This window comes from Sinocyclocheilus rhinocerous, unplaced genomic scaffold, assembly GCF_001515625.1.
Source record: "Sinocyclocheilus rhinocerous isolate Xijiao unplaced genomic scaffold, SAMN03320098_v1.1 scaffold181, whole genome shotgun sequence".
Taxonomy (NCBI): Eukaryota; Metazoa; Chordata; class Actinopteri; order Cypriniformes; family Cyprinidae; genus Sinocyclocheilus; species Sinocyclocheilus rhinocerous.
The window spans coordinates 120361-135890 of NW_015638952.1; the positions used below are offsets into that span (position 1 = coordinate 120361).

The 15530-nt window shown below is 34.7% G+C and overlaps 2 protein-coding genes across 3 annotated transcripts in view; both read right to left on the reverse strand.

Moving 5' to 3' along the window:
* Positions 1 to 7615, reverse strand: part of LOC107750288 (rapamycin-insensitive companion of mTOR-like) — a 34187-nt gene extending 26572 nt beyond the window's left edge. The window contains exons 1-8 of one of the 2 annotated variants that reach the window (XM_016565606.1): positions 7533 to 7615; positions 7349 to 7396; positions 6395 to 6492; positions 3969 to 4033; positions 3669 to 3800; positions 1949 to 2012; positions 1710 to 1836; positions 207 to 376 (exon numbers count right to left, since the gene is read on the reverse strand). In XM_016565606.1, the coding sequence (XP_016421092.1) occupies positions 207 to 376; positions 1710 to 1836; positions 1949 to 2012; positions 3669 to 3800; positions 3969 to 4033; positions 6395 to 6492; positions 7349 to 7396; positions 7533 to 7602 (774 nt within the window). In that variant the 5' untranslated portion in view covers positions 7603 to 7615. Of the gene's footprint in view, positions 1 to 206; positions 377 to 1119; positions 1247 to 1358; positions 1431 to 1709; positions 1837 to 1948; positions 2013 to 3668; positions 3801 to 3968; positions 4034 to 6394; positions 6493 to 7348; positions 7397 to 7532 lie in introns of those variants that run through there. The other variant, XM_016565605.1, reaches the window with a different exon arrangement.
* Positions 7616 to 10115: 2500 nt separating this feature from the next.
* Positions 10116 to 15530, reverse strand: part of LOC107750297 (FYN-binding protein) — a 14455-nt gene continuing 9040 nt past the window's right edge. Inside the window, exons 4-14 of the mRNA XM_016565615.1 lie at positions 14644 to 14803; positions 14369 to 14465; positions 14264 to 14274; positions 14068 to 14131; positions 13264 to 13304; positions 12840 to 12906; positions 11047 to 11146; positions 10812 to 10974; positions 10695 to 10725; positions 10386 to 10417; positions 10116 to 10293 (exon numbers count right to left, since the gene is read on the reverse strand). Of these exons, the coding sequence (XP_016421101.1) occupies positions 10271 to 10293; positions 10386 to 10417; positions 10695 to 10725; positions 10812 to 10974; positions 11047 to 11146; positions 12840 to 12906; positions 13264 to 13304; positions 14068 to 14131; positions 14264 to 14274; positions 14369 to 14465; positions 14644 to 14803 (789 nt within the window). The 3' untranslated portion in view covers positions 10116 to 10270. The remainder of the gene's footprint in view (positions 10294 to 10385; positions 10418 to 10694; positions 10726 to 10811; positions 10975 to 11046; positions 11147 to 12839; positions 12907 to 13263; positions 13305 to 14067; positions 14132 to 14263; positions 14275 to 14368; positions 14466 to 14643; positions 14804 to 15530) is intronic.

Consider the following 15530-nt stretch of genomic DNA (forward strand, 5'->3'; position numbering starts at 1 on the left):
AGAATTTGCTGGAAAAAAAAAAAAAACAAGAACATATACTCCTGTCAGACAACTTAGATTTTTTTTTTTTTATTTCACTTAGATCCTTAATGAGTTTATATGGGGAACAGAGAAGAGGAAGTCAATGGTGAATGATGCAAGCCAGATTAAACCTGCTCCCCAATGAACATGTGGACTGCACACAGTGCCGCTGCATGTACACATACCTCCAGTTCAACATCGGCGCGTATGTACTGGCGTGTGTGCGGGTGATTGAGCAGGTGCAGTATGGTGGTGATCAGGGCCTCGTTGATGCGGCTCAGCTGGCAGTCGATGACGTTCTTTAGGATGGTGTTCAAACCCCCCCGCTGGGCCACGATCTCTGGGTTCTTCAGTGCTGGATGACGAGAGAATACATTCATATCAAACAAATGTATATAAACAATATACATGTATACGACAAATTCCTATATAGTGTAAAATAATATAAGACTGGGCGATAAATCAATACTGACATTTACTGACAAAATAAATCTACAATATTGATAATGAACTTTCAAATAATTTCCGATATTTAGCCCACATCTAGACGCTCAGATACATGTCGCTGAAAAGTTTGCATGTTCTTTGTGTGAATGTCTGTCCACATAAACTTCAATTTGACAAGTGATAATTTGCACCAAAAAAAAGGTCTTCACTACAAACTGCTAAAATACAGATTTAGTTTAACTTAACTGTTGTATAGTAAAATGTACTTTTCAAAGCTCCTCATAACAATAATAATCATATAACAATGTATTAAAACATTACATGGATTATTATTATTAAGGAAAAAACAATTAAACCAGATATTTTTCATCCATTAAAATCTCATAAGATCCATAAAATCATACAGTACAAACATTAATTTGTACTAAATCATAAAACCCAAAACCCCCCCTCAAAAAAAAATATATATATGTGACCCTGGACCACAAAACCAGTCATAAGGGTCAATTTTTTTAAATTAAATAAACTAAATAAATAAGCTTTCCATTGATGTATGGTTTGTTATGATAGGGCAATATTTGGCCGCATACAACTATTTGAAAATCTGGAGGGTAGATGCTTGTCTTAACAAACGTGACACTTCTAACTCACCAAGTTCACAAATGATGGCGATGCAGGCTCGAACCATGCGATCTCTCTCCTGCAGCCCATCGTTCCCCACCGCGATCAAAGAGTTTGTCAAAGAGCTTGGAAAGAGCTGTGCGTTCACTGTTATCATCTGAACGACGAAAATAACAGATTGAGATGAAATTCACCCAACACAAAAACCATACACAGCTTATACTGATTGCAAGAGTGCTAAACAATGAGCAAGAGGTTAGAGATCGTACCTTTCTGACCAGTCTGAGGGCTTGAGTTCTCTCCACCTCATTACTTTGCTGAATGTCAATACACCTGAACACAGATCAACACATGAGAGACATTCAAACATCTCATCTGAGGCTTTCTGACCAGGACACTGAGGCTGAAGGTCAAGTTCACCCACCAAATATGTTCACATTTTAATTTTACACCGAAGGCAAGCAAATTATTTCCAATTTTTTTAAATTAAATAAGCTAAATAAATAAGCTTTCCATTGATGTATGGTTTGTTATGATAGGGCAATATTTGGCCGCATACAACTATTTGAAAATCTGGAGGGTAGATGCTTGTCTTAACAAACGTGACACTTCTAACTCACCAAGTTCACAAATGATGGCGATGCAGGCTCGAACCATGCGATCTCTCTCCTGCAGCCCATCGTTCCCCACCGCGATCAAAGAGTTTGTCAAAGAGCTTGGAAAGAGCTGTGCGTTCACTGTTATCATCTGAACGACGAAAATAACAGATTGAGATGAAATTCACCCAACACAAAAACCATACACAGCTTATACTGATTGCAAGAGTGCTAAACAATGAGCAAGAGGTTAGAGATCGTACCTTTCTGACCAGTCTGAGGGCTTGAGTTCTCTCCACCTCATTACTTTGCTGAATGTCAATACACCTGAACACAGATCAACACATGAGAGACATTCAAACATCTCATCTGAGGCTTTCTGACCAGGACACTGAGGCTGAAGGTCAAGTTCACCCACCAAATATGTTCACATTTTAATTTTACACCGAAGGCAAGCAAATTATTTCATAAATCTCAGATGAAATATGACAAAAGACAGTAGTACATTATCAATTTGTTTTGTAAAGGAAAGCCACTTTTATTTCTATAGAGCTCTATAACAGTGCAGGTTGTTTCAAAGCAGCTTTATAGTAATAAACAGGAAAATAACAGAATCAATAGCTATGTTTCCATCCAAAGCTGTGAATTTAACTTGGAATATTGCATAAAACATTTACGAATAAAGCACAGTTTCCATCCATGAGTCAAAGAGTACAAAACATCTCTTCTTAGTGATATCTAGTGCCAATTTATCAGGAAAAGCCACTGAATATAATAATTCTCACATATAATAAATAACTTATGCCTCAGAGCGAGCAGACGAAACACAATAAATGCGGTCGTTGCTTTTAGAGCTGGATGCTTACTGTTTGGGAACGCAGTCATGTAAGACAGTTCTGGGAGGCAATTATACAGAAATACTTTGACGACAGACTTTGCTCAGGCATTTCAGAATGACCATAACAACATTTCAGATGCTGTGCAACGAGATCGGTCCGCTGGTTAGTCAGGTTATGCTGTCCCATCGCGCAAAGTCACATGACTTTTTAGATTGCATAAAGCTGGGCAGAGTACGTAATACTACGTATCCGTTTAATAGAAAAGCTCTGATTTGGGGGGTTTGAGCTCTTGATATCTGGCAACAGCAAACATGAACGCTCGCATAATAGAGTCTTGTAGAGCAGTCTGAAATGTTTTGGCTCCACTTTTTTCAACAAAACTAAAAAGGTTTTGGTAAAGTTGTTGTTCTTTTAACTACATTTTAGTCTCGTCTTTTTTGTCAATGATACTGCATGTTCATTTAGTCTCAGTTATCGTTTAATGACCTTATTATCGCGTCGTCATCGTCTCGTTTTTGTCAGGGGGAAAAACTTCATTGACGAACATTTTTCATCATAGATTTCATTAACACTATATTTTTAAGTCAAAAACCACCTCAAGCGGGCGTAAAAACTTTTTTGCGAATTAATTCAATTCAAGTTTATTTGTATAGCGCTTTTCACGATACAATTCGTTGCAAAGCAGCTTTACAGGAAATTAAGGATTTTTTTTTTTTCAAAATTTGGCATTTCCTTCACTCGTTTCTGATGTAATACTTCAAAATACGTATAAAAACAGGATGATGGAAACTTCATCAAATATGACACTAATTCCAATTCTGCTGTAAAGCAGCTCTAAAAAAAAGACAATAGTGTCATTATCCAGTGCAATGAAACAAGTTCATTTAAAAGCAGCTCTGCTGAAGACAGTAGTAACGTTACTCAGCTCAAGTCATTTCAGTGTTGATTCAATTCAGTTCAATAACACTGTTGATGTTGCAAAATTTGTCAATTACGAAACAAATTCAATTTGGCAATATTTGGCTTCATTCAGCTCAATTTGGTTCAAGTTTTGCTTTCATCTGATTGTATCAATCATTGTGGTCAAATCAGTAACCTAATGGAATTGGAAAACACTCTGGACACAAAACAGGTGTGAACTCACCTGGAGACCAGGTAATCCACCTGCAGCTGAAGAACTTTCTGGAGGACGCTACTATCATGGATCAGATACCTTAGTGCTCTCAAACCTGCAGCCCGAACCTCCTTCACCTCATTTAACAACGCTACACGCAGACTAAAACAATAAAGAGAGAATGAAAAACACAAGAAGAGCACTACAAATCAGTCATCTGTGAGATTCCATGATGTTTGGGATGTAATCTCAGAAAGCAGCTGTCTACAGTATGTAGTCAGCAATGAGCTCACTAGGTTTTGGAACACAGTGAGATATAGTTCTACTTACCAAATGATTATTTCCTCATATGTAAATCCTAATTTCTCTTCACAGTGACTTACACTGTTCAGGAGCTGAGAGAGAAAGTGAGAGATGCTCATCACAAATATTCTTGCACCAAGTCAGAGAGTTCATTAGACTGTTAACGGTTAATGCATTCATATAAAATCATGCTCACAGTGTACACTACTGTTTAAAAGTTTAGGGCCAGAAAGATTTTTTAAAGAAATTAATACTTCTATTCAGCAAGGATGAATTCAACAGATCAAAAATGACAGTAATATATTTATATGTTATGTTAATGCTGTTATTTTGAACTTTCTATTCATCAAAGAATACTGAAAAAATATATCACAGTTTCCACAAAAATATAAAGCAATGCAACTGTTTAAGATCGATAATAATAAGAAATGTTTATTGAGCAGCAAATCAGCATATTATAATGGTTTCTGAAGGATCATGTGACACTGAAGACTGGAGTAATGATTATTGATTACATCACAGGAATAAATTACATTTTACAATATATTCAAAAATAGTATTTCACAATATTACTGTTTTTACTTAAATAAATACAGCCTTGGTGAGTAAAGAGACTTCTTTCAGAAACATAAAAAAAAATCTTACCGACCCAAACTTTTATGTTTTATAAAAGAATTAAAATAGAAATAAGGAATTTTCTTACAACACTATTTTCATTAATTCATTAAGTGTCATCATCCCACTAGAACATCTAGTTTCTGACATATAAACAAAGGTTGATTGGTGGCTGTGCTAATATACTGGGTATTTTAGCGCAACTGGAATGTTGTATCAACCAATCAGGATCCAGGACAGAAAATATGCATTTATAACTATATAATCTTTAAAACTTAAAGAATTCATTCTTTAAATTCTTTAAAAGCTGTTTCGAAAGTGAACAAAGTTGCAAAACCTGATGAGATGCATAAACTGAACCCAGAAATAAAAAGTGAGACAGACACATCAATAATTGCACTAAGCTGACCTCACAGTGTAAAATTAGTCTCCTAAACATGTTTGTGTGTGTGTTACTGAGGAGCGTAACGACCTTGGCAGGTTAAGCATGCATATGTATGTGTTTATGATGATGTCAGAGCTCAGGCAGTCAGAAGGGGTCATGTGACCCTCAGTGAGGATTAGATCTCCTCTATCACAGCACTCATGCACACACACACCACTTGAGTTATTATTCACCAAAGCTGAGAAAATCCCACTTAAACACACACACACACACAAACAAATCCTGCACACATACTTCTGCACTAACAGTCTTACATTTAACCTCAGTCCCACTGAGATGAAACTCTCACACACAAAACAAACTCGCTCAGAAAGAAAGTGAAAGTGAGAGGAGGCGCCCACTAAGACAAACAACCCGACAACACACACACACACACACACACACACACACACACACACACTGTGCTGTTGTTTACTGTGTTACAGATCTGCTCACAGGACCAAGCCTTAAAAACAGTGCTTTATAGTCACATTTAGCAGATTAGAATTGTGCGATAATATAGTTACATTTTGCAATGATATGAGCAATCATGCATTTGAGATTTGCTATATAGTATATAACGCTTTACGTACATATATTTTATGTATGCGGGTAAATGTGGATGTATTAGCTATATATCCAACCGCCAAGTCTCAATGCTATTCTAGTTTCTAGATACAACTTATAAGCCATAATGTAATATTTTTTAATTTAAAGCGAGATACTATATACAAAACTTTTTTTTTTAATCCACTGATTAATTTTGGGCTATTTTTTCATCCATAACATGTCTTCTTTCAGACTAGTGGTAAGAAAACATCCAAAACACACATTTAAGTGTCTATTTTATTATACTTTACCTGTAGATTTCAATTACTATTTCAATTTTCAGTTCTGGAAATGTATGAAAATTAGTGCATATTTAATATAACAACTCCTAATTTTCATATTTGAAACAACACATTGCAGAAAACCTGTATTACAAAAGAATTGTCTTAATGTCCTCTGATTAATCAACTGGAGAAGTATGGTGATATCTATTAGTTACAGTTTTACCCTGGGTCTTGCCTTAAAAGCTTAAGGCTTAAATACAAAAATGAGTTCATGCAATGCAGATCAAGTTCAGGGCCACTCAGAATATTTGGCTGCAGAATTCGCAAAGCATTTTTTGGCTAATTTAACAATGCTTTCAGCGATCAACAAGAATGAAGTATTCTTAATTTAAACTTAATTTAACCATGTTTACATTTAGCATTCAGCATATTTTGCCCCAAAATCAGTGCAAAAACTGTGAAGAAAGTCTTCAGATTCCATGCAGACCTGGTCATGATCTTCTCTCATCATTAAAATCATACGCAAGAATGGCGCAGACCCTCCGCTGAACAACAACCAGCATAAATGAAAGTTGCACTACCTTAACAAAGTTGTTCAGGTGGCCAAGCTTCCTCATGTTGGAAACCCCGTGAGATTTGGCAATGTTCTGAAGGATCTCACGCATGTTATCTGAGGGTTCTGTAGAAAGCAAAAACCATAAATTAAAATCCTCAAAAAACATAATAAGGTTAATAGTCAGTTACTGTTAACATATATTAGGTATTCAGCATCCAGGACAGGAAATATGCATATAATAGTTTATTAAATGTGTTATTATTCTTTAAAATCTCTCTTATCTAACAACATAAATATATCACATAATGTGTCTCCATATCCACTAGGAAGCATCACTTTCCCTGTGCAGAACTCAAAAAACCTCTTGCGTGCGAGTGATTTTTGCACATACGTGATATTATGATCTAAATTCAGCAAACTTTTCCCTGCTCGTCTTTATTTAGTACATTTCTCAAGAGAGACATCAAACCCACTGGCACGGCAAGATTCATCAAGATCAGGCTCATTGAAGACTTTTTGCACCAGCTTAGATGAATCAAAGTCTGAAGCCTTAAAACACAGACTTGATAGGCAGCATGCAAAGATATGAGGGCATCAAGATGCTTTAAGCCATTAACTGTTTACTGATACAGCCTAACCGAGCTGAATGCACTGCAGCTATTCTGCTGACATGCAGATGTTTACTAGACAACACAAACTGATGGGGCTGTGCACTACAGATCAAAACAACACCTGGAAATCCTAGTGAGCTGCCTAGCTAGACAGCATTTTTGAGGCATCACAGGCGTAAATAACGCGGTCTATATTTAGGCAACCCATTAGGTTTGGAGACAGTCAACATCTCATTCAGCCTCATTCTCCTGTCTGCACAGATGGGAAACCACTAATGACAATTTCTTGGATTTAAGGGGAATCTGATCATTTCTTGGTTATTATTACAGGGAAGCATTATTAATTGAAGCATGATGGTGACTCTCACCCCGCGTAAGATCCAGCGGTACATTCTCTTCCCCGCTGTCATTCCGACCTGTCAAACACACAAAAACGACACAATAAAGACACTGTGAGGCCTTATCCGCGATTTAACGGATGCTACACAAGCAGAGGGCTATAAACAGCGCCGGCTGCGCGCGGTAACGGGGGTGTGGGTGCCGTTAACTTGCCTCTCATCCGTACACTCCGGGTCGGACGGCCGCGGATGCTGACCGCCATGTTGGCAGGGACGTTAATCATCACAACACCGGAACTCTCGTAACCTCTCGCGATGCTTGAGAGCAGACGATTTTATATACACAAATCAAAGTACTTGAAAGTGAAACCTGGTTTTTATGCATTTCATAATGAGATTCTTTCCTATACAAAGCTTTTAAGATAATGTAAAATAAAAATGAAATAAAACATTTTGCTATAATAGAATATAATTTGCAAAATAAATCCTTGTTAATTTAATTATTGTTAATTAATTTGAATTACTGTTATGCAAAGAGTATTATTTTTTACCATGTGTTTGTCAAAAAAGTCAAGCGATGCTGAAAGAACTTTGAAGCTTTTCTCTGTGTAATATGTTAAAATGCTACATTTTATATTGTCATAAAATATAATTATATATATATATATATATATACACACACACACAATTTTTATGTACAGAAATATTGTAAAAATTAAATACATAAAATTATTACATAAAACACATAAATTATGTATATATATATATTTTTTTTTCTTTTCTTCATTTTTTAAGTAACAGGGCTTATGGCTGAAATTGCAGTCAGTACTAAAATATGTGTAAAGCTTAAAGATTAGTTTTAGATCCATGTGTTATTACAAAAATTAGCTTTATTCATTGTATTTGCACCTTTTTGTTTTTACCTCCATTTTCTGTTTTTATTGTCATTCCAAATATATATATATATTCTGTAGAAAGCAAAAACCATAAATTAAAATCCTCAAAAAACATAATAAGGTTAATAGTCAGTTACTGTTAACATATATTAGGTATTCAGCATCCAGGACAGGAAATATGCATATAATAGTTTATTAAATGTGTTATTATTCTTTAAAATCTCTCTTATCTAACAACATAAATATATCACATAATGTGTCTCCATATCCACTAGGAAGCATCACTTTCCCTGTGCAGAACTCAAAAAACCTCTTGCGTGCGAGTGATTTTTGCACATACGTGATATTATGATCTAAATTCAGCAAACTTTTCCCTGCTCGTCTTTATTTAGTACATTTCTCAAGAGAGACATCAAACCCACTGGCACGGCAAGATTCATCAAGATCAGGCTCATTGAAGACTTTTTGCACCAGCTTAGATGAATCAAAGTCTGAAGCCTTAAAACACAGACTTGATAGGCAGCATGCAAAGATATGAGGGCATCAAGATGCTTTAAGCCATTAACTGTTTACTGATACAGCCTAACCGAGCTGAATGCACTGCAGCTATTCTGCTGACATGCAGATGTTTACTAGACAACACAAACTGATGGGGCTGTGCACTACAGATCAAAACAACACCTGGAAATCCTAGTGAGCTGCCTAGCTAGACAGCATTTTTGAGGCATCACAGGCGTAAATAACGCGGTCTATATTTAGGCAACCCATTAGGTTTGGAGACAGTCAACATCTCATTCAGCCTCATTCTCCTGTCTGCACAGATGGGAAACCACTAATGACAATTTCTTGGATTTAAGGGGAATCTGATCATTTCTTGGTTATTATTACAGGGAAGCATTATTAATTGAAGCATGATGGTGACTCTCACCCCGCGTAAGATCCAGCGGTACATTCTCTTCCCCGCTGTCATTCCGACCTGTCAAACACACAAAAACGACACAATAAAGACACTGTGAGGCCTTATCCGCGATTTAACGGATGCTACACAAGCAGAGGGCTATAAACAGCGCCGGCTGCGCGCGGTAACGGGGGTGTGGGTGCCGTTAACTTGCCTCTCATCCGTACACTCCGGGTCGGACGGCCGCGGATGCTGACCGCCATGTTGGCAGGGACGTTAATCATCACAACACCGGAACTCTCGTAACCTCTCGCGATGCTTGAGAGCAGACGATTTTATATACACAAATCAAAGTACTTGAAAGTGAAACCTGGTTTTTATGCATTTCATAATGAGATTCTTTCCTATACAAAGCTTTTAAGATAATGTAAAATAAAAATGAAATAAAACATTTTGCTATAATAGAATATAATTTGCAAAATAAATCCTTGTTAATTTAATTATTGTTAATTAATTTGAATTACTGTTATGCAAAGAGTATTATTTTTTACCATGTGTTTGTCAAAAAAGTCAAGCGATGCTGAAAGAACTTTGAAGCTTTTCTCTGTGTAATATGTTAAAATGCTACATTTTATATTGTCATAAAATATAATTATATATATATATATATATATACACACACACACAATTTTTATGTACAGAAATATTGTAAAAATTAAATACATAAAATTATTACATAAAACACAAACTATGTATATATATATATATTTTTTTCTTTTCTTCATTTTTTAAGTAACAGGGCTTATGGCTGAAATTGCAGTCAGTACTAAAATATGTGTAAAGCTTAAAGATTAGTTTTAGATCAAAGAGGAGCCTTCTTTAAAAAAAATTACAAATCTTACTGATCCCAAACTTTTGAACGGCAGTGCATGTGTGTGTGTGTATATATATATATATATATATAAAGAAGAAAAAAACAAAAAACAAAAGACAGGATCACAAATTACTTTATTCCTACTCAGGTGACTTTATATATACATTTTATAATATTCACTATATATCATTCTCAATCAATGCACAGTTTTTTTGGTGAAAGAATTAATGACAAATAAGGACGTTGAAAGATGATAAAAACACACTAGACGGGTTTATCCATGCTTAGTCATTGTCGTAGATGCACTCTGTAACAAATAAGTAGAAAAAAAATCATTGCAGTACAAAATGATGACTAAATATAATTTCATCAACTGTAGCTGTGCACGTTAAACCTTACCGTCACCAATATCATCATAAACAGAGGCGTCCCTTAGAGAGGAGAGGAAGTGAGACACAAAAAATAAGAAGCTGTGGTCAACCGATCGGGCATTAAAATGAAATCAAAATGGGCGATGTGGCATTGCAGAATTTTACACAACATTTACTCAAAATTCACTAATATTCACTATTATTCAGGCATATCAAATGAGCCAAGTGTGCTTAGAAAAGCAAAAACTGTAGCTACTGACTGGGGCGAAAGAAACGATCTCAAAAAGATCCGTCTCACCAGAATAGAAATAGAAACGAACAGCAAGACTATACTTACTGCTCCAAATTAGCAGTAGACACATAGCCAACTGAAACAGACAGAGACTCTAATTAATAAGAGTTTCCTCTTCTGCTGTAATGTGCAGCACATGTAGTATTTCCTAAATCATCTCACATTTTCCTTCGCTGTTCCGGCCGATGAGTTTGTCATCTCCTGGATGAACGATCACATCAATGATTTCTCCGGGTTTGACTGGTAAGTCTTTATTACCAAACTTCTTTATAGACAGCGATTGGAGAACAGTGGCTTGATACAGCACTTTGATTTCCGCATTATACTGCAAGAAGAAGCAATGAGGGTTAGTATACAGAGTCATTCATTCACCATTCGTCAAACAAACGTATCTTACTTTAAACTTCTTCCTAAACTCTTTCTCCTCCTTCTCAAACTTTTTCTTTTTCTTCGGGTCCATCTCGTCTGTCTTGCTTGTTGAGCTGAACTTTGGAAAGCTGCGGTGAATGAGAGATGGAAAAAGATACAAAAGTGATTTTGACATATTCTGAAGAAAATGCAAGAGATGCTTATCTGTGCAAAACTCACTAGGGCATTTTAGCCAGTTATATTGCTTGACAGGTGAAAATCCTAAAGCTGATTAGGACTTCTACATACACTACCGTTCAAAAGTTTGGGGTCAGTAAGAATTAAAAAAAGGATACTTTTATTCAGCAAGGACACATTAAATTGATCAAAAGTGACAGTAACAACACATCAAATAACCAGAGCCACAGTAAATGTGCCTTAATTGTTGTGAAAAAAATATCATGGTGAAAAAATCCTGAATCGTCCTACTATAGGATTCATTTTCATGGAAAATATACATTTTTTTATGTCCTTATTTTGATGTCAAACATGAGTGTTTATTATTGTTTTATCATCTTAAGATCATTTTAAACTTATTTTTGTAAAATGTATCGTTATATAACTTTTTTATGCAATAAATGACAATTGTTTTGATATTATGTAACATAATGCAATGACTTTAAGACATTAAGTGATTTAAGCAACCACTCAAAAGCTTGGGGGCAGTAAAATGTATTGTTTTTTTGCCACATTTGTAATAAATGCTGTACTTTTGAATTTTCTATTCATCATAAAATACTGAAAAAATATCACCGTTTCCACAAAAATATTGAGCAGCACAACTGATTTGTGCACAACACAAATAAATTACATTTTAAAATAGAATTGTATATTTAAATAGCAAACAGCTATTTACAATTGTAATCATATTTTGAAATATTACTGTTTGACTGTATTTTTTCAAATAAATGCAGCCTTGGTGAGCAAAAGGACTTCTTTCAAAAACATTAAAGGGTTAGTTCACCCAAAAATAAAAAATTAACCCATAAATTACTCATCCTCAAGTCATCCTAGGTGTATATGACTTTCTTCTTTCAGACGAATCCAGTCGGAGTTATATTAAAAATTGTCTTTGACCTTTCAAGCTGTTTAATGGCACTCAGCGGGTGTTGCATGCTTCAGTCCAAAACAAGTGAAATAAAAAGCGCCCATCCATAAAAAAAAAAGTGTCTCACACGGCTCCGGTGGGTGAACAAAGGCCTTCTGTAGCGAATCGATGCATTTTTGTAAGAAAAATATCCATATTCAAAACGTAATAATCACTTTAATGTAGCTTGCACTCACTGTTGTACACAGAAGCAGTTCCAGGCGGATGACGTATGAGTTCAGCGTTGCTCATGCGTCTCGTGAAAACCAACATTTGTTAACAGCATCAAAGGAAGCAAAGTTTCCTTACTTTAGCAAAGGAAAACTAGTCTCCTCTTATAGGACTGAAGCATGCAACACCCGCTGAGTGGCATGAAACAGCTTGAAAGATCAAAGACAATTTTTAATATAACTCCGACTGGATTCGTCTGAAAGAAGAAAGTCATATACACCTAGGATGACTTGAGGGTGAGTAATTTATGGGCTAATTTTCATTTTTGGGTGAACTAACCCTTTAAAAAATCTTACCGACTCAAACTTTTGAACAGTTGTGTTACATAATGACTTGCCAAAATTTAAAAGTGACTTAAGCATTCATGGGAAAGCTCACTTTACAAATTTGCTTACTAAAATAATATGAAAAAAATAACACATTTTCATAAAATGTTCTTCTTTCTGTAACATGCATGAACTAACCTGTTAGGAGACGGAGGAGGAGGGAAGTCTGCTGGAAAAATGTCATCATATGTCTCATCAGTGGCACCTGTTGGGCAGAAACCAAAAACCGCAGGCTCTGAGTGGAGCATTTACATTTACATTTATGCATATTGCAGACGCCTATATCCAAAGCAACAACAACACCGCATTCAAGGTAAACATTTTTGTAAATTCATTGTTTATGTATTTCCTGGGAATCAATTCAATGTTCTTGGCTTTGTCAGCGCCAAACTACAGAAACACTCAACCATTACATATGAGCAAGCAATGACTGTATATTTTATGCATTTCTGAATGTTAAATTAAATACAGTGCTGTTAAGATTATTCATATGGCTGTGCTTATACTAAATTCATATATTATATTAAATGTGCAGAGAAAATCCAGTATTACTCACACACACCATTAAATGCAAGAGGGTCTGGAGAGGGTGGAGGGGGAAAGCTGCAAAATAGCAGTAAAATTACAGCAGATGGCAGTAAATCCACTATATACTGTATGTGCTTCAGTTTAAAAGGTGCTTTAAATTTACTTAGAAATGACTTTAGACCTTCACCTATCAGTGAGGAATTTGCATAGATTAGGGTTTTTTAATATGACACAATATTCTTTTTTTATATAAATATAATATAAATGACTATACTATTATATAAAATGTATAAAATACACCCACACGTACTGTATTTATATACAAGTATGTTTAATATAAATGTTTAAACATTATTAATTATAAATAATATAATTTAAAATATTCATATTTGAATAAATATATGATAAGCTCAAAACCACTAAATTTAATAATAAATATTGCTTTAATATAAAAATTGAGATGATTTGGTTAATTTACATGATTCATTTGATATTTGTTATTCAGCTTTGCCATCACAGGAATAAATTATATTTTAAAATGTATTCAAAGAAATATAGCTATTTTAAATTGTAATATTATTAATATAAAATATTAATTAATTAATTAACAAAGGCTGCATTTATTTGCTCAAAAATACAATAAAAATACAGCATTTTCTATCAAATAAATGCAGCCTTGGTGAGCATAACAGGCTTTTTTTCAAAAACGTTAAAAGTCTTGCTGCACCTTACAGTAAGTGCTGAGCATGAAAGTTAATTACTAAAACTTGCTGTCATAATTTTTTGGATGAATATACTAGTATTTGTGAAGTATTAAATGCTTTTGAACATGATTCACCTGAAATCAGCTTGTGGATCATCTGGACAATGATAAATATCATCATCACATTCAACTTCTGGCACTAGTCATGTGACAAAATCATGGGGAAACAAACAAAAAAAATTTTTCTTTACGTGTCCTTCACTTGGCACTCACTAAATGATTGCAATGTTATTTAATTTATATTTATTAAATGTATAATGCAATGTCTTACCATCTGGTAGACTGAAAAAAAGAGATATTTTTAGTAAAAAATATAAATAACAATTAACCTGAATATGTTAATAATCTTTAATAAGTGTACAAGTTACTCTCTTACTTATTGACTTCATCATCTGCGCACACATCATCATACACCTCCTGTTCCTCCTGTGTGCTTCCCACAACATCTAGAGTGTCAGGCTTCACAAAACCATCTACACGTAAAACACACCAACACAAAGTCAAAATAGCAGCTGTAAATGGTTAGAGACAAACAGGAAGCTTCAGCCTAATAAAGACCGAGCATGTTCAGTTTAGCAGCTCTTGTTAGCAAATAAACATGACTGAATTCTTTACAAAGTAAATACAGTGCAGTGCAGCAGAGTAACTCACAGAGGCCTTCAGTGTTTCTGGCGAGCCAATAGTCTTTTGGGTTTTCTGTTTTATGTACAATTTCAATGCTCTCTCCCTGCTTCAGTGGAAGTTTGTTCTTTCCACCCTTGTGATCCACACTGGCCTTCGCTGTTTCAACCACCACAATAGGACCCTTGATCTATCCGAGCACAAACAGCAGTGATGGTGTAAGTTTCTTACAGTCATTGTCAAAAATTAATGTTAGCATTCAAAAAATAAACAAATAAACATGTTTACAAAACTGCAACAAAATTACAGTTACATAATGTCTATGGGAAAAACTTATGAAAAGTGAGTCTGGGTCACAAAATGAAAAAATAAAATAATAATAATAATAATGAATAAAAAAAAATACACATATATACACATACATATATATACATAATTTTTTTTTTCTTCATGTTTTTTTCCAGTTACTGTTGTTTTGTTATAAACAAAATTACAGTTACTCAATTTCTATGAGCAAAGAAACTCATGAAAACTGAGTCTGGGTCACGTTTCACACCAAAATGAATAAATAAATTTTTATATATAGCATGAAAATTAATAATGAAAATTGTTTAGAGAGGGAGGGGGGTGGGGGGGGGGTTGATGCCCATTTAACCTCAAAATCAAAATTGCTATTATATTTCACATAAACAAATATATAGTTCATATTCATATGTATAAATATAAATATAGAAATATATAATTTTCCTCCATGATCACAGTGGTGTGACCCTGGACCACAAAACCAGTCATAAGGGTCAATTTTTCGAAATTGAGATTTATACATTATCTGAAAGCTGAATAAATAAGCTTTCCATTGATTTATGGTTTATTAGGATAAGACAATATTTGGCCGAGATACAACTATTTGAAAATCT